This window comes from Schistocerca piceifrons, chromosome 1, assembly GCF_021461385.2.
Source record: "Schistocerca piceifrons isolate TAMUIC-IGC-003096 chromosome 1, iqSchPice1.1, whole genome shotgun sequence".
Taxonomy (NCBI): domain Eukaryota; kingdom Metazoa; phylum Arthropoda; class Insecta; order Orthoptera; family Acrididae; genus Schistocerca; species Schistocerca piceifrons.
This window is the reverse complement of record NC_060138.1, coordinates 526,646,639-526,666,926: the sequence shown is the minus strand read 5'-3', so window position 1 is coordinate 526,666,926 and position 20,288 is coordinate 526,646,639. Positions and strand designations below refer to the sequence as shown.

Sequence of the window (20,288 nt, the reverse complement as noted above, 5' to 3'; positions counted from 1 at the left end):
AACTACTAAAGAGTCAGTTCCCTTTTTCATTAAGCACTTCTACAATTTTGTCAATAACAGATTGTGGATAACTGTGTTGTCTTCCTCGTGATGATGTTGATGGGGCTTCTAAAGCCATTGGGGCTTCTAAAGCCATGAAGATGTGTTGCTCAGGAATCTAGCAGGTATCTTTAGCAGTTGGCCAGTGGAAGGAACCAAAATGACCGTGTGAGTGCATAAAGCTGATGAGGATGTCTTGTTGTTCGTGTGAAACTTCACGTTTCCAACATACCAAAAATTGCCATCCATACAAGTAACATACTGTCCTGGTTGTAAACTTGGAATTGAGAGTGCTGTATTTCTTCATCTACTTCGAAGGTGTTAACTGTGAATGCTGTAGCATCATTGGAAACTATGCTTACTCTGAGCTGATTACAATTAATTGATTTTCTTTTGTTCCAGATACTGTATGTCCCATCGTTAACCTTTTTTATTGATCTGGGTGGATTTCTTCAATTTCTTCTTTTGGTACATAAAAAAGCTTTACACCTGGAATACTATCATCACAGAATTTGAATAAATCATATGAAGTCAATATTTGGCTGTCCAAGGTCCTTTGCACACTAGCACAGGCTGCAAGTCCTTTTGCTGTTCCCCCAATGCACAAGGCAATTTACCATGGCTTGTTCCAAAAAAATTCTATTTGGCAGCGATGCCAAAATCCTTTTCATGCAGGCATAAATTGATGGAACTTCTGAAATTCTTATATTGAGCAGGTGAATCATCACCAAAGCAGTAAATATTCTTAATGTTTTCAGTCTTTGTCTTTAAATATGCTATCAACTTTATTTGAAAGGCACAGACAGCAATGGTATTATGACAGAACAGACGTTCTTTGCCATCAAAATAGACATCAGATGGATGAAATGTGGCCTGACTATTCTCCCAATGGAATCCTTGCACAGTATCCTGAAAAACAAATGAATAACTCTCAGCAAAACCTATCAATATAATTAATTCATTTTCTGTAAGATTTCTTTTTAGCTGCTTAAGATATAAACTTTGGTGTTCTGACACAAAGTGGTGGCTTCTTAAACTGATAATTTTCAAAATCAATGCCTCCATGATATCTCTGGCAAGTCTTCAATGTGTATCTGACAGCATGGACCCATTGCTTGTATTCCATTGTTTCGTCAGGGTCATAGTCTTTAAAAGAGTCTTCAACAAAAGCCTCTAGTCACATTTTTCCTGGACAATCCTCACAATGTTTGAGCATACAATTTTTTGATTCCAAATTGCACACAGTTGTTTCATCAAATCTTTGTAGTCATCTTGAATGGATGTTGCTGAAGCCAACATTAATTTGACATTTTGATGAATTGCACATACACTTACTGAATGTGATCCAGAAGCATCAGCTGTACTACACCATTTTAGCCTTAGCCCACAAACTTTTGATAAGCTTGGTTCATTTCCATATTGCTTACAATAAGCAATGAACAGTTCTTTAAGGTTATAAAGCAGAAGGCATTTCTCCTTGTGAATCTTTCGCCATTTATTCTTACTGCAACACAATCCTTTTTGCCTGGACATGAGCAAGAAAACTCATCATCTTCAAAGAAAGTGAGGACATTTTGTTTTATTTCATCAATAAGCTTTTCCCCATTTACGGTTTGCAGGTTTTGCTGAAATCCCATCTTCCATCTTTAGTTTCTTAGCATTCTTCAGCACCTTAGTTGAAACAGCAAAGTCTTTAGCCATTTTTTCAGTAGTGCAGCTATTTGGGGCCAGGGTCAAAGTTTGAACTTTACTGCTATTGCTTGAAATCTGAAGTTTAATCTTAATTTGTTCAATTAAGATTTTTACATTTATGGCACTCTTCCATTTGTATCTGAGCAGTAACTACTTGGCTCACACCAGTAACTGTGGCAATTACCTTAGTAATACTGCCTTGTTCACTTGCATTTTATGTATCCCACTGAATCCCTTTTGCTGATCCTGAAGATTTAGTAGTGATTCTCCAAGTGATGATAATGAAGTGTTAGCAGCAAAGCAAGCATCAACAACACCCATGGCTTCAGTGGATGGTGATTCTTGCTTATCCTGGCGGGATGATTCTTTTTGGGCATTTCATGTCAACATTTGGTACAAATTTTCAGACCAGGTTTAAAAACTTTATTAGTCAGTAACTTCAGCCTATGAACCATTGCAGTGTTTACTGGTCTCAACCTTCTTGGTTATTTTTTCTTTACCAAATGGGTTGCAGAAATTCAGCAGGAATTGAAATTTTGTCGTCAACAAGGCATTCTGGTATGAACAAATTTGGGCATCTTCAGTAAGATCAAGCCCAGACCTACACTGAAGAAGCTCCTTGTCAGTTGGTGACATTTCCTTACCTGATCGTAGTTCCCTTTTGCAATGATAGAATGGTGATGACTTCAGACAATATTCAGTTTTGTTTTTCTATAAAATATACAAATTAGGCTATCAAAACATATTGTTTTAGTGCTTACCTTAAGCTACAACAATAATTACTGATTATTCAAGCACTCAGTACTCAACACTAAGATTGTACAGTGTCAACATCAAAGATTACACCACACAAAAGACAAACTGTGAAAATTGCATTAATTTTTTTATTTATCAGTAATCCATTTTCCCTACTCTTGATAGGTATTCTTACTCATCAATATGCAAGATTCAGAAATTAAACAATATAGCTTTGAAAGCTTAAAGGATGCTCTGTCCAGCTGTGGCAAGAAAAAGAGGATTGAAGAAGACACAGTTGAGATATTGCCTCCCAAAAATACCCTAAAATTTGCAGGTAGAAAGTTTTGCCCAACTTTGCAGTTGCATATCTTTTCACCTGAGCACCCAGTACTAATTAAATTTGATTGATATACAGACATCATAGGTAGGAATAGCCATCTGAAGTTTTGGCGTGATTGGCTCACACAAAAAGTAGCAGTGGTTGGTCAAACCATAGTTCTCAGAATAGTGCAACGAATTTTTTAGCCACTTTAGAGGTATGTATCTTTATTTAGGTATGGCTAAATCCCTAATTTTTGTCATGGTGTGATTCAGCATAAAAAGAGGTCTATGTATATTGAAGCAAATGACCAAATGTTTGCTAGAACTTTTAAAAAAGCCTAGCAAAGTTGGCACATTTGCAACTTCGTACATGATGCGGAGGTGAGTAGCCTCTCTTTAAAATCCCTTAAGAATTCAACCACTGTAGGTACTGAACTGAAATTTGGTATATAACTATCAAAGACCATGTAGAACCTTCACACGAAATTTCATTAGATTTGGAGATGGTCAAGTGGGGACACTTTTTAATAATGGTCCCTTTGACGTGGAATGGCCCTACTCCATGGTTTGGTAATTATGTATTTGTTTTTAGTTTTGTTGCTGGATCCCCTCTTGCCACAACAGTCATCAGATAATGCAAAGGAAAAAAATGTTCTGTGTGCCATCTGTCTGGGAGTGGTGTAAACTGTGTTGTGTGTGTCATCATATTGCAACTGTTTGGAGTGTAGGAACCAGACTGGCATTTGCCTAAACCTGACCAACAATCATGTGTAATTGATCTGTGTCTGCCATACCTCCTTGTCTTCTAAGATAACAAACTGTATATTATGATATGCAAGCAGGTCAGACAAACTTATAGTTCTTTATAGTTAAAAACTATAGCTATAAAACTAGTTTATTTCCCCATTATGTGACATGTTTTTTTTTTTTATTTTAGTATACCAATAAATCACATGAAATTCTTACACTTTTGAAAATTTGAGTATTTATTTTATGCAACACTTAGTGATACTGCAAATATTTTGTTCTGTGGATGTCTTCCTAAACTATTCATAAAGATACTAAGGAATAGAGTATCCTGTGACATAGTGCACCTATTTACGTTGCACTGTGTTTGGAAACTGTGAACATAAGATAAGGTACCATATATTTGCGGCTGAGGAAGTGTTAATCACAATAAACTTACTTTACTTCCATTACAGGTGACAGGAAAGGGTTCAGATGAGAAATACTTGATAGCAACATCAGAGCAACCCATTGCTGCTTTCCATCGGGATGAATGGATTGGTGAACAGGAGCTGCCCATACGCTATGCAGGCCTGTCTACTTGCTTTCGGCAGGAGGTTGGAGCTCATGGGAGGGACACGCGTGGTATCTTCAGGGTGCACCAGTTTGAGAAGGTGAGCAAATGCTTTGAGAATTAATATGTGAAACCTAATACCACAATTGTTAAAGGTATGCAATCTGTTATTCCAGCTACAGTTCTCTGACCATTTTTAGTCATCATCTATGAATTATAGAGGTGATCATACAGGGAAAATTGAGGATGATCATAGAACCACATCTGGAGTAGTAGCAGTTTGTTGTCAGAAGTAACAGATCAACAGGGGATCTAATTTTTCAGTGCCTGCATATTGATGCAAAAATACTGGGAGAAATGCAAGAACCTGTTAGTTGCATGTATGATAGTGTTGCAGGGGAGAAGATCTGGATGTGCTTGAGGAAAAGGAATATATCTAAAGGACTGGGTAGGAAAATCCAGATACTGTATGAGGACTGTACTAGAAGTAAAGAAGTTGGAGAGGGATATTCTTTATCGTTTCAGACCAAGAGTAGAGTTCAGCAAGACAGTGCACTGTCCCCGATGCTGTTCATCACTGTTATGATTTACACAATGAGCCGAAGAAACTGCTACACCTGCCTAATATCGTGTAGGTCCTCCGCGAGCACACAGAAGTGCCACAAGATGATGTTAAATGGACTCGACTAATGTCTGAAGTAGTGCTGGAGGGAATTGACACCGTGAATCCTCCAGGGTTGTCCATAAATCCCTAAGAGCACAAGGGGGGGGGGGGTGGAGATCTCTTCTGAACACCGTGTTGCAAGGCATCCAAGGTATGCTTAATAATGTTCATGCCTGAGGAGTCTGGTGGCCAGCAGAAGTGTTCAAACTCAGAAAAGTGTTTCTGGAGCCAATCTGTAGCAATTCTGGATGTGTGAGGTGTTGCATTGTCCTGCTGGAACTGGCCAAGTACTTCAGAATGCATAGTGGGCATGAATGGATGAAGGTGATAGAGAGGAGGCTTACATACGTGTCACCTGTCAGTCATTTCAAGATGTATCAGGGTTCCCATGTCATTCCCAACTGCAAATGCCCCACACCATTACAGAGCCTCCACCACCTTGAACAGTACCCTGCTGGCATGCAGAGTCCATGGAGTTATGAGGTTGTCTCCATACCTGTACATGTCTATCTGCACGATACAATTTGAAACAAGACTCGTCCGACCAGGCAATATGTTTCCATCATCAACAGTGCAATGTCAGTGTTGAGGGTCCAGGTGAGGTGTAAAACATTGTGTCATGCAGTTGTCAAGGGTACACGAGGGGACCTTCAGCTCCGAAAGCCCATATTGATGATGTTTCATTGAATGAATGGTTTGTATGCTGACAATTGTGGAGAAATTCGTCAGTTTCAGGAAGGCACATCACTGAATTGATTAAACCACCTATTTTTAAATCCTTGAAGAGTTTGACTTGGCTAACAATATGAAAGTTATTATCAGCAAACCCCGACCAACGCCACCTGCAAAGTGAAGTTCAGAGAAGGGAAATCTGATGCCTTTGAAATCAGTATAGGGATGAGACAATGAATGAACTATCATCTCTTTCTTTAGCTCTGTTTCAGAAAAGGTCATCAAAGAATGGCATAAAGGAATGAGCAATTCAGGGGTAAAAAATGGGGTAAGGCTAGGCTACAGGTATATGAATCTTACCATTAACTGTCTAACCTTTGCACATGGTCTTTTCAGACTCAATAGATATGGCAGCAAAACAGCTTGGCTAACTGTAAATGCAGGTAGTGAAGGCTGGGATCCAAATCTCCTTTGAGAAAGCACAAACACAAAATCAGTGCCAAGAGAACTGGAGGTTGGACTAAGAAAAATGAAACAAACAGAAAAGTTTAAAATATATAGGTGAGTGGATAGAGCCTAACCTGTTGGAGATTTTTTTCATCCATTAACATAATGGGAATGGTCTACCAACCAATTAAAGGCATCGATAATAATGAGACTGACATCTTTAAATGCAAAAATTAGGCACTATTTCGCTGTTACTCGATTGGAGGCCCTATATGCAACACAGACTCTTACAGTGAACAAAAAAGCTCTAGTGGAGGAACTTGAGACCAAAGAGAGATTTAAAGAAAAATGGTCCCATCAAAACAACAGTGAATACAGAAGACACGACAACCACAAGGATAGTAACCTACTTTCAAGGTAAGGAAACCAAAGGAGCATCATTCACAGTGAGATCTACAAGAATTGGAAACTTCTCGTAGGAGTGTCATCAAACTTAAGAAAAAAATTACCGAGACACACAGGTTTTGAGGGGAAACAGAAACGGAAGACAAGGAAGACGTGGACCCAAAAGAGAAAAGAACACGGAAATGAATGCAGGAGCTTGGGCACCAAAGATGGCATTGTAATCAAAGGAATAGGAATGGGTACACAACTGTAATTTACAACATGCTACTCAATGTCCCTTCAATATCCAATGGCACATGGCACCTCACCTCCATGCTGTGAGGGTAGAACGGGCCAGTATTTCATATCTCTAGTTGGAACCCTATCTGAAACGTATTCCTCGAAACAGGGGACTACTTGACATGCCACCATGGCCATATAGCAGACTACAGTGTATCATAACAGGCAGTCTACTGTAACCAGAGCTCCCATATCGTACAGTCATAGAACAGATAGCAGCTCTAAACATTACAATACTTGTGCAGTTTTTATTGCCTGCACACCCACCTATCATTTGGAGAACAGACATGTAAGTGGACGATGCATGTTGCAACCACAGAAGAAAGAATTGAAATGATCCTGATTTACGGAGAATGTACGAGAAATGTTGAGGCTGATGTTGGCTTGTATGCTGAGCGTTTTCCGGGGAAAACTCACTCTCGTTCTTTCTTTTACAAGGTCTTTACAATGCCTTTGTGTCTGCTGGCAGCTTACAGACTGTCAAAAGGAAACGAAGCAAACATGTTACAGGAGAAGATAATGAAATAACTGTACTAGTGGCAGTGCACCACAATCAACATATAAGCGCTCGCCTTACACCACAATTCCGGTGTGTCCAGAGGTACTATTGTCACAATACTGCATTGTCATAAGTATCATCCATACCACGTGTCACTGCATCAAGAACTTCATGGCGCCGATTTACACAATCAGGTAGTATTTTGTGAATGGGCACATCAACAAATGCAAATGACCCCCACGTTCTTTGCCGAGATACAATTTCCCGATGAGTCTTCATTCACAAACCATGGTAGCAGTAACCAGCATAACATGCATTACTGAAGTATAGACAATCCCCAATGGTTAAGGCAAGTTGACTATCAATGTCTGTGGTTGGTTAACATATGGTGTGGCTTCATGGGGAACAAACCCATTGATCGATATTTTATCACCGGCATGTTGAATTGACTCAAATATCAAACATTTTTGGTACAGAAACTACCAGTACTGCTGTAGGATGTTACCCTAAATGTTTGACAACATACATCATGTTGCCCAGCACATCATGCAATTGAAGTGCGGGAGGTATTAGAGCGTGTTTACATTGGTGTGTGGATCAGCAGAGGTGTCCCTGTTCATTGACCTACTACGTCTCCAGATTTGACGTTGCCGGATTTCTTTCTGTGGGAATATTTAAAAGACAAGGTTTGCTAACAAGTGGCAGCAGGCCGTGAAGACATGGTAGACCGCATAAGAAACACTTGTGCTGACATTCCTGCAGATATGCTTGCGTCCTGTGTACGGTCATTTGAAAAGCAGATCCCAAAGTGTATTGAAGTTGGCAGTACTAAGTTTGAACACTTACTCTGATTGTAAAAGCAGAGTAGTGTTTGCTCCGAGCCACAGCCATAGTGGCACGTCGAGTAATTCTCTGTTCAGTATATTGGACAAATACAACATTGTGAATGGGGTTTCCAATTCAAAGTTGTGAAATACTGGCCTGTCCTCCCTCGCAGCATGGAGGTGGAGTCTCCACAAGCTTTTGGATATTCAAGAGCCTTTGAGTAGTGTGTTGTAAATTATGATTGTGTACCCATTTCTATTCCTCCAATTACAGAATGATCTGTGGTGAAATGAAGAAAATGCTTCAGACAAAATAGATGTAGATTTTGCCATAGAATCGTAATTTGCAATCAAAAATGGGGTTTGTATTGAAGATTTCAGAGTTGCCACCCACGCACAGGGTATTGTGGTATCATTGGATGTCCTGCAAGAAAGAACTTAATTTAAGGAAACTAATCCAAAAAAATGTGAAGTGTTCAAACTGTAAAGCAATGTGTGAATTGCAGTTGTATGACATGACATAGTAAAGTTAAAGTAATTTGCTATGTTCGACTTCAAAATAAAGATTCCTCTTTTATCAGAACAAGGATACTTTAACAATGTAGGAACAGACAGATTGCTACTTACCATAAAGAAGACATTTCAAGTTGCTGACAGGCACAGTTAAGACACATAAAGCTGTTGGACACAGTCTTCGTCAGTTGCCAGTAAAACACACACACACACACACACACACACACACACACACACACACACACACACAGTCACACAGTCACACACCATTCGCACACACAAAAGCACAATTCACATGCAACTGCTGACTCCAGCACCTTGGCCCGAGGTGCTGGCGTTGGTTTATTGTGTGTGGGTTACCGATGAAGGTTGTGATCAAAAGCTTTGTGTTAGAATCTTTTCACTGTGCTCATCTGCAATTTGACATGTCTTTATTACAGTAAGTAGCAATCTATCTTTTCCTACATTGTTGATAATGCTACCTGGAGTTTCCATCGTTTGAGGATATTTTGATTAACTCTAGAATCAAAAGACGGTGACTAGCTTTTAAAGTGTCAGGTTTAAATCTGATAAAATGCATAGCACTCATGTTATGTGCTCGTTGAGACTGCTGGTTCCAGAAAAGTGATGGAACTGCAAAGACGTACCATCATATTGCGTCTGTGATGGGTGACTGCTCGTTAATGCTGCATAATACGTGTGTCTTGTGCTGGACAGCCACAGATGGTTGTTGACAACAAATATATATGCCCTTTTGCTAGATTTTAAGTTAATTATTTGAAAATATAATTTTTAGAAGATCATTGCTGTAAAGATGATACTTAGTCCTCTTTCAATATATTTGAATCTTTTGTAGGCATAGAAATGTCAGAATGGGATTTTTAGGTTTGAATGTTAGGTGAAACATTGTATATCTGGATACAGTGTACCTATCCACTTCAAGTTTATTGTTATGAAATGTGCACATTTATTCAATCTTTCGTTGCAAACAAAACTTGTGAATGGCCCTCGAAAATTAACCCTGTTCAGAAAAACACGTCTCAGTTCTCCTCTTCCACGTCATTCAAAATAGTTCCCAGCTCATATTAGGTCTTGACTTCATATTCCCTCTCATCCATATTAAAGTTCCCAAAATTAGAGCATACCATTTGACTGACACATTCACACACCTGCATGGCTACCCACAGTCTCTTGTTTTAACAAGTTTATCTTCTGCTGTAGCAAAATCTTACAGATTATGTAAAATACACAGATCTTTTTGCGACATGCATTACATACAATCACAACAGAAATTTATACAAATACACACATTATATGTAATAATTTTTTTACTCTTTTGTCACCAATTTTATATTAGCATAGCAAATATTCCATACAATAAAATAAGAAACTTAAAAAGGAATGAGATGTATAATGCAGATAGCACATTAATTAAATACAAGTGTGCATAAATAATCCTCTGTTATAACCCCTTTGTGATGAAGTAGTACACTGTATGTCACTGATAAAGAAAATATTAAAATGATTTTTTTCTAACTGTACAATTTTTTAAGCATTTATTTAGAACTAAGTTAAACAGTAGATTAGATTATAAGGCAACAAAATGGGTGTTACCTTACGTGTGTAGTGGTACAGTAACAGTGGTCAGTAAGTGTGACATGTGGTCATTGTGTGTCTGTCACTAAGCACTGAAAATAAACATATTGAGGTTCACAGTGACTTGTATCTTTTAACGAACTGCAGCGTATTCCTTTCAAATAGAAGTGTGCTGATTTTATACACATGTATGTTTGTATTAGCAGCTTAATTGAAACCGAAGTTTTTTTTAAAATTATGAATAATGCAGTTACCAGTTATTGTTAGTGATTATCTGAAATTAAATTAATGTTTCACTGTATTATAGGAGCTTATTTTTACAGGTAGAGCAATTTTGCCTCACTTCTCCTTACGACAACAAATCATGGGAAATGATGGAAGAAATGTTAGGAAATGCTGAGGAGTTCTGCAAAAAACTCGAAATTCCATATAGAGTAGTAAATATCGTGTCTGGTGCTTTGAACCATGCAGCTGCCAAGAAATGGGATATTGAAGCTTGGTTCCCTGGTTCTGGTGAGATATTTCTCAATATGTCAAAATGAGCAGCAACCTGATAATGAATATGTTCTTATTTACTATTACCATAGATTAATAAATCACTTATTTAGATCAATAGTTAATATGAATTGTGTTTTCAACTCATTTTGAAAGTTGCTTACCATCAACAATTAGAAATAAATTATTTTCATATCCTCACATGTTCATTGTCAGTATTATATTAAAAAATGCAATTGTTGTGGAAATATATGTAATAAATTTCCTCATCTTGTCCCAGGTGCCTTCCGTGAACTTGTCTCATGCAGCAATTGCCTTGATTATCAGGCAAGAAGGTTGCTTGTTCGATATGGTAAAACAAAAAAGATGAACACTGCTGTAAGTTTCCATTTGTGACGCATTAAATAAACTGTTCCTGACTATTTGTAACTGTTTCGTATTAGAGTACTGCCGACCAAACAAGAGCTAAACTGTTTTCTGCAACCATAAATTTTAAAACAATTTTAAGGTTATTTATCCATTGCGCCTTGTCTCTGTGCTTGCTGGAGTGCTCAGATCTCATTGTTTCTCATTCCTTCAATTACATGTCTCAAATTTTTTCAGTATCTTGTTTCTGATAAGTTTTGTACATAGAGCTGTTGGCATTCATTGTAGCGCCTCTCAGCAGCTACTGCAATTTTGCCTTCAGTAAGTTCTTGCCATTCTTTTATGGTGGTTTTCATCGTTGTAATCTAGTGCTCATGTTCGACTTACTTAAAAAAATTTAAAATGAACACAAATGTATGGATGCTGCATAATCATTTTCTGCTATTTTCAAACAAACTTTCACGGTATTTGGAAGTATACTCTCTTAGTGGTTTCTTTGTTTTCTGTCTTTGTTAGAGCAGGGAATTGAATCTCATTGTTATTGGATAGTTTGCCAATCTTTTCATATTTTATGGCATTATCAGTAAATGTCATTTCACACAATTGAATGCCAGCATTTCTTTGTATGAATCTTCCTAGTATCATATAAGTGAAAATATTGATCAACGAAGATAACTGATGCCCTTTGCTATTATTTTGTACTTGAAACTACTCTTTAATCCTTTATTTGGCACAGTTTTATTATATTTCATTCGTATGAATGCAGTGCTCTGGTACTGACTTACTGTTAGTCATGTAAATCAAAGTGAACATCTTTGGTATTTGAAATTTTACTAACCCTTTCACTGCTTCAGATGTGCTCTCTGCATTCCATGCTGAGGGCAGAGGAAGTTGGTACACCTGGAAAGATAACATTGATTTTGATCCTGTGATGCATATGCCTCCTGAGGGACAGTAGAGATACTGATGATGATTTCAGTGCCGTCCACCAACAGATAGTGTTGTGGCATAACAACTAGAGCACCATCTATGTCTACCCTTTAACAGGGAATGCTCACAGCCAGAAGCCTTAGTGTGGTGCAAGTGTGTGAAGCAAGCAGGCAATCATGCCACACAGACGTATTCATGCATTGTACAGTCAACTGAGTAAGTTTAAAAGGGTCAAGTAGTGACCTTTCAAGTGACGGGATGATCCTTTCAGAGAATTGCCACATAAGACGAACATGCTGCGTCAGATGTGCAATGATGCTGGTATCGATGGTCACGTGGGCATTCTCACACCTGTAGACAAGGTTCTTAATGTCCATGCAACATTAACGCCCACCAGGATTGTCATATTGTAAGGGTATCACAACTACCACAGCACAGATAAGAGGGCTTGTGAGTCCAGATGAGTCAACGCGAACTGTTGGGGATAGGTTATTAGTAGGGGGGCTATAGGCACGCACACCTCTAGCCCATCTTCCACTCACACCATGCTACAGCATTGACATGCACAACTCGACTGGTGCCATCAGAGGATCACTTGGAAGATGGAATGGCGCACCATGGTCTTCAGCGGTGAAAGCACTCTCTCCATGCTCCCAAGTGATGGTCGTTTGCGTGTACGACGTAGACCTGGTGAATGCTGTCTTGTAGAGTGCATTTGTCCAAGACACACTGGTGCAACCCCAGACCTTATGGTCTGGAGTATGATAAGCTACATCTTTCATTTCTTTTCCTGCTCTTCATCAGTGGTCTTATTCTGATATTTCCCAGAAATCACGTCTTTCACTTGATGGGCGCTGTAGCCGTTATTCCTGAAAACCTTGTGTAGGTGGCTCAGTTCATGGGGCAGGTTATCGTCGCCTGATATTACTCTTGCACGATGCACCAATGTTTGTAATACTGTGCGCTTCTGTGCTGGATGATGATGCCTGGTGACGTGCAGGTACAGGGCTGTGTGGGTGCGTTTTCTGTAGATGCTGTGGCCAAGGCACCCTTACGGTGGACAAGGACGTCAAGGAAGTTCAATGCATTATCTTTTTCCACCTCTGTGGTGAACTGGATATTACTGTTGATGCCATTGAGGTGTTCCAAAAACTCGTCTAGTTTCTCGCGTCCGTGTGGCCAAATGACAAACGTGTCGTCAACGCATCGAAAGAAACACTTCGGTTTCAATGGTGCAGTATCTATGGCAATATCCGCAAAATTCTCCATGAAGAGGTTTGCAACAGCTGGAGCCAACGGGCTACCCATTGTTCGCTGTCTGTCTGATCGTAATACTGGCCATTGTACATGAAATAGGAGGATGTAAGAGTGTGCCTAAATAGCTCGACCTCGTACTTTGTGCCAAAACAGTCTCATTTATTTTATGTGTGTTACAATTTCTGCAATATTAGACAGGCCTATTTCATTTCATCTAGCAGACCGTGACAAAATAGACGTGATCAGATCAAGAAATCATATCAGTCTTGGCTACTATTTGTATTAACAGCTTTTTCACTATTATACAAGGATATTTCGGTTCTTCATGTAGCAAAATGTTTGACAAACTTTGATGAGCTAATAGATTCTTTCGCAGAAAGGAAAACAAGCCATGTAAAGCTACAGCAAGAGTAGAGAGAGAAAAATGCTAGGATGTAAGAATTGAAGAAATGTGTACTGTCTTACTTGTCTCTTTATTGTTTTATGTATCCTATATTTAATGTTATGTCACACAAAATAACAAGTTATTAGCTAATAAAGAGTGCAAATTTTCTGAAGATTCCTCGTTCTCCTGGTAACAAATAATCCCATCCAGTATTAACTGCAAGTTTTTCTTTAAGAGGGGGCGGGATGTCAGACTGACCGAGTGGTGGCAGGAGAGGCACCACAGGACATTTTAATTTCCACTGTTGTGAACACAGTTTGATGGCATCGATTACAAAATATTCACGTTTGAATTCCACGGAGCGAAATACAATGATGTGCGATAGAAGAATGCTGTGTGAAGAGGCGTGGCGCTGCACTTGGGCACACTTAAGACCAAATAACATGTCTTACATTTCCTCGAACATATGTTTTATGTTTAAGACTGTTCAGAAAGGTGTACACTACAAAATGAACATTTTTTGAAAAAAGTTTGGCATCCATCTCAAACGCTTGGGAGGGAGGGTGGGGGGGGGGGGGGGTGGTGGAAGTATTGTAGATGTTGGGCAGCTGTGCAGAGCAGTCTGAGTTGTAGTGGGGAGGTGTCCACATGTCCCTTGTTTACGTTTAGTGATTTTGGTGTTTCCTCTTTGTTCGCTGCTCTCACGTCAACTGAAAACAAAACGGATTTCTGTGACTGCGAGCTATCAAGTGAATTAAAATATATTCACTGAGGGCTAAAATGTTATTAGTTTCAGATCTCATTTTATTACCACCTTTCTGATTGTCAAGTATTAATCACCTTGCAGAACAATGAAGTTATTTTTGACGGCTTGCTATAGAAATTTGGCTTTTATTAATCTTTTCCGCTGAGGCAGTCAATTAATTTGAAACAAAGTGTTTAATTCCACGCTATTGGCTAGTTTTAGCTGTTCGCTGCATTTCAAGTGCACATTTTCGTCTTCTAGCACATATGGCATTATGCCATTATAAAGAACCAAACATGAGATAATACAGTACTGGTACTCCAAGAAAATTTACATTCCAAAAACCACACTGAGGTTGATTCCTACTTTATTGGTAATCTGGACATGCAAAGGTGCACTATAAGCCAAATTATGCATTTTAGTATGGGTCACGAAATTCTGATGCTCTTGGAGTATCCTCTGATGTCTTGTTTCTTTCATGACATAATGTAAGAAAACATGTGAGAAACATGAACACACCCAATCTGAAACTCTTGCAACTAGTGTCGCCAAAGTTGAAACACGCCGAGAGTGTTTAGTTTCACCGAGTTGGGCAAATGCGCAGTGACTGGTAGTGCAGTTGCCTGCAACCTAGTAGTGTCGTGTAAACTAGGCTTTACTTTCAAAGTAAATTTCCTTTTGTGCAAGATGAACCATGTGCGAGAATGTACGATGAATTTCTTAAATCACAGAGTGTTTGACTCTCAATTAAAAATCAACTCTTCGAGGATGAGTCATTTAGAAGAATTTCAAGCCTGGAAGATCAGACATTTAAGTCATTAGTAAACATTTTACTGACACATTTGTTTGATGTATCTTAAAGTGTAACAAGCATAGAAAAGATCAACATTATATTTGAATGCTTAGCTTCTCTTGCAGCTTATTATTCTATAGGTAGTGGAGAGCGGGCTTGGTAATTATGACAATAAATAATCACTTGCACTCCCGACACTTACTATGAATACTTTTATTTTCGCAGCATATACACAATGCGTGTAGCACAGAGCGCGTACTACAGAGAACTGGTCTGGAATAGATACAGTTGTTCTCGCTGCGGTATGGTAGCGATATCATTGGGAGGTGAGCTAGTGGTTCTACATCCCCACAGATCTTCGAGACCAATATTATATGTAAAGATTTTGCTTTTCTCATAGCAACACTATGTACATTAATTTAAAACATTAACTTTTCTATTTGTGTGTTCAAACTACTCAACAGTGATGTTGCTGTTGGCTGACATCATCAAATACCCTATGCTCTGAATATCCACTGTCATCGGCTGGTGAGATCACATGACTTGCACTGTGCCTGGCTTACACACACACATTTGCAATCACGATTTCAGTGCTTCAGAAAGTAATATGTGGTGTTTGGTGGGATTTGCATTTGAAAATATGCAGCGTACATGTTGCTGCACGTCAAAGATCTTTCCAAAATGTGTTTGTTTTCCCCCTGAGTTTCATTTTCTAAAGTGACTAGACATTCTAAGCTGGTGTATAAAACCATAGTCATTCAAAGAACTGATAACTTCTAAAGTTCCTAGGGAAAGTATACTGTCGCTTAACACGGAAAAAGTGTATTTTCACCCGGGGGAAAATGTATATATAACTGGGAAAAATCCAGAAATTTTTTTTACTTATCTACGTATACACCCTGGTTGGTCACCCAGCACATAATTCATCCCAGAGAGGGCTCTGAACATCAGTCTTACATATGTTTATGAAGAGAACAAATAGTAATCACATAGTGCAGTATTCTGGTGAATATGGTAGCTGCATTAGTATTTTCGAACTAAACCAGATTTATATCACACAATGTTCGTATTTAATTGAAGCAAAGGAAACTTTTCCATGCACAGGTCGTGGGTTTATATTTTGTTTATATTTTCATCCATACGTGCCAGTTATTGTGACTTCAGATTTGAGCTAATATTTGTTGTTAGTCAGAAAGGTTTGTGAACTGCAGTAACTTTAGCAGGCTATTAAACACAGCGTTGATGTAGCAGTGATGATTATTATTATTATTATTATCATCATCATCATTATTATTATTGATCACATTTTACTAGCTTCCAAAGTGACAGAAGTATTCTTGAACGTTTCTTACACTGGAGATAATAACTTTTACAAATTGCCCACTGTCTCCTCAGTCCACCTTATAAATAATGCTGCAGAATCTTGCACTTTGTGTAGCTTATCACTATCACATATACAGTGCATACTGAAATGATTTCAGCAAAATTTCCAGTCTGTAAATAACAATTACAATGGTCAGTTATTAAATGAACACTAGTCATATTTTTACCATCACTTGTCTGTAGTTTGTTTGAGACTAAGCTTGCAAGTGTTGGTGTAATGCTACTTGAAATACCTGTAATGTAGTCAGATTCACTGTCATTGCTATTTCACTTGATCATTTGGCATATTTTTTGCAGATTCCATTTGTACACATGCTTAATGCAACAATGTGTGCTACTACTAGAGTCATTTGTGCCTTGTTGGAAGTCCACCAGACAGATGATGGCATTAAAGTTCCTGCTGCACTGAAGCCTTACATGCCTCCAGGTAATTGTTTTGCAGTTGCTGCTCATTTGAATGTGATGTTGCCTGTGGTATGTGTTATATGTAAAGATTCCGCAGCTGTTATATCTAACCATGCTCAATAAAGTGAAGTGACAAAAGTAATGGTATGGTGATATGCACATGTACAAATGATGGTAGTATCATGTACACAAGGTATATAAGACAGTGCATTTGCGGAGCTGTCATTTGTACTCAGGTGGTGCATGTGAACAGGTTTCCAACGCGATTATGGCCGCATGACAGGACTTAACAGACTTTGAATGTGGAATGTTGGTTGGAGCTAGATGCATAGGATGTACTGTTTTAGGGTGGATGGGGATATTGTGTAGGTTCGGTGGGTGGCAGAATAGCTCTGCTGTTCCAGTCCTGATTGGTACTTAGTCATGAGGGCATTTTCCTCACCCAGGACTGGATAAACTTAATCACATTCTCCATCAGGGTTTCGACTACCTCTTGGTGTGCCATGAAATGAGGAGTATCTTACCTACTATACCCTTCCCATAGTGGTATTCTGCTGCCCACCGAACCTACATGATATCCTCGTCCATCCCTATACAACCCCTGCTCCCAGCCCTTTGCCTCATGGCTCATATCCCAGTAATAGACCTTGATGCAAGACCTGTCTCATACATCCTACCACAATCACCACCACCACATATTCCAGTCCAGTTAAAAGCAGCACCTGTCCTATCAAAGGCAGGGCTGCTTGTGAAAACCAGTCTTGTGATCTACAAGCTAAACTGCAATCACTGTGCTATGTTCTACATAGTCACGATAACCAAGAAGCTTTCTCTCTGCATGAATGGCCACTGACAAACTGTGGCCTGAAAACAGCTGGATCACCCAGTTGCTGAGCATGCTGCCCAACACTATGTTCTTCATTTAATGACTGCTTCACAGCCTGTGCCATATGGATCCTTCCTACCAACACCAGCCTTTTGGAACTGTGAATGTGGAAACTCTTCCTTTAATAAATATATCTTACGTTCCTGTAACCCTCTTGGCCTCAACCTTCATTAGTCATTGTCCATCACCCACCTATCCCCTTCCCTGTTTCCACTTCAGCAATATACAGCCCTCTATTCCACCAGCACACCCATAGTCTCCTTACTTCTCTCCTTTTTCGCTCCCCCCCCCCCCCCCCATCCCACCCTCCACCCCTCCATCCACATCCCCCTGCCCTCTGTCTAAGCTCCTGGCTGCACCCAGCTGCCCTACCCTCTCTCCACTTTGTTATTGTATGCTCCCACAAGCAGCTCATTACTGTCCCACCCCTACCCTGTTATCCCTCTTCCACCCTGCCCCAGCCTCCCACTTACCCCCACCATCCAGATGGCTTCTCTCATCATGCACAGCTGTTTACAGTCTGGCCTTAGCAGCCAGAGGCAGTGGTCATGTGTGTGAGAGAGCTGCGTTCGCATGAGTGCATGTAATACAACAGATAAACTTGAGGGGCATGTCAGTGAAGAAAGATTTATTGTTACTGTTATGCCACTGAAATTTCTGTCTCTGTTTCATGACTACCTAAAAGTTCTTCCATTATATGCACTTAATATTCATGTGTGATCAGTAATGGTAATATTTTGTTTGAAGAAAATGTAGTTTGAAATTCTATGGCATGATGATCTTACGTGTTTGCTTTATAGTTCATAAATGTTTATATTTCATAAACAGTCAGGTGTTATGCATGTATTTGATTATGATTATTCTGCAGAATCATATTTAATTTTCAGTGTAAACTGTTTATCTGTAAGCAGACAATTAATTTGAGGTCCTTTAGGTACATAAATTTGTGTCATAATTTCTTTTAATTCATATCATGAGTTCCAACAATTGTTACTTTTCAGAATATCAAGAACTGATTCCATTTGTGAAAAAGGCGCCAGCAGTTCCAGCGAAGGAATCTTAGCGTGGTTCAGCAGTTTAGGTAAAATGTTTTCGTGATTCATCTTCAAGCATAGAAATATTTTGTTTTAGAGTTGTTTACTGTTCTCCTGAATCTGTCTTGCACTTTTGTAACGTGTGCTGTTATTGCAACTTAATATTTTCATAAATGAGGGAGAACTGAAAAGTTCCTAGCTTTGTAGAAGAAGAATAGTCAGAATTTTGACTGTACGCATTTGTTCAACGTAACCCTAACCCCCCTCAGATTGATGCACTTGTTTGATCATTGCTTCATCTCTTCTGTTCTGTCAATGGTATACTGTCTCTGCCCCAGAAAATGAACAATAAAATCCGGGCAATTTCTGGGTGAGGAACTTCCATGGTCATAGGAACTGTGTGATGCTGTTTGTTTCATGGTTCCTCAGTTCAGGGATCATGAGTGAGGAGCCAGTTTCCATGCTCAGCCACTAATCTAGCTACAAAATCCTTTATAGCATAAAAGTGGCCCATAACAGCTTTGGTTGTCTCAATTTATGCCTCCTTTTGCCTGCTGTTCAAACATTTCAGGACCCACATCACTGCGAGCTTCCTCATGTTTAGGACATTTTTAATAATTGAATCACTTCCTTCCTGGGAAATGTCCAGAACCTCAACTACCTTTTTGGCAGATATACCCTGCTCCCCAAGTCTCAGAATGTGGACAGCATCCTTTGTAGCCAAACCCACGGAATTCAACTAAAGTAGTGAAATGTGCAGGTTATGACAGTGATATAAAATGGACAGTTCTCCCATGTTTGTGGCATCATAATGCGAATACCCTCCGTATAATTGTCCGTTGTATATTTGATGATGCTACAGATGTGAAACTTGTTTGACCGCTGACCATTTCACATTCTTCCTTAAATTAAAAATAGTTGTAAGAATAAGAAAAGTGTGATATTTCAGTTACATAATATGACAAGATATTAAACTTTTGTATGGTGCCGAATCCCTGTTTCAGTTCCAAGTGGAAGGTGTCGAAGCCAGGAACTTTTCAGTCTCCTTGTTAGTGCTGTTGCAGAGCTTACCTTATAGACAAAATAATTTTGTATGAATGCTGTATGAGGTATTTGAACTTTTTCATTTTCAGAATATAAAGTTGGTGTGAACTGGAAAAAAGATTATCAGCTTCTCATCTCAGTGCAACATCGGTGATCTGAAAGACACATCATTCTATTGCATAGCTGATCTAGTACAATTTGCCATCAATAAAGAGACTGTCATATTTTATCATAAGTCCCACGATTACTGATTTGTATGAGAAAATAAATTGAAATGATTTTTTAAAAAAATCTCTCACCGAAGTATGGATGTTTCCTTTACTGTGGTATTTGAGAATGGGAGCAGACCAGTAGTTCATGTAAAGTAAAATTGGTTGCTTAGATGGGTGAAGTGTGTGACATGTGATGTGAGCTTGAAAAAAAATCTAGAATTTACGGTGAAGACTTGATCTGGTGTGACTACAGGAAAAAATTTACCCCTAGCATCTATTCAGTTTATGTTAAATCTGTTATGAGATATGAACGTGTGACATGCCAGTAATGATGTAGGAAGAAGAAATGATGACAAAATTGATT

General features: G+C 39.0%; 1 protein-coding gene across 2 annotated transcripts in view; it reads left to right on the top strand.

The window, feature by feature from the left end:
• LOC124784891 (serine--tRNA ligase, cytoplasmic) overlaps positions 1–20,015 on the top strand; it is a 58,499-nt gene extending 38,484 nt beyond the window's left edge. For both annotated transcript variants that reach the window (XM_047254135.1, XM_047254137.1), the window contains 6 exons: positions 3,993–4,190; positions 10,313–10,502; positions 10,765–10,862; positions 16,641–16,770; positions 18,636–18,715; positions 19,802–20,015. In XM_047254135.1, the coding sequence (XP_047110091.1) occupies positions 3,993–4,190; positions 10,313–10,502; positions 10,765–10,862; positions 16,641–16,770; positions 18,636–18,697 (678 nt within the window). In that variant the 3' untranslated portion in view covers positions 18,698–18,715; positions 19,802–20,015. The remainder of the gene's footprint in view (positions 1–3,992; positions 4,191–10,312; positions 10,503–10,764; positions 10,863–16,640; positions 16,771–18,635; positions 18,716–19,801) is intronic.
• The last annotated feature ends 273 nt before the right edge of the window (positions 20,016–20,288 follow it).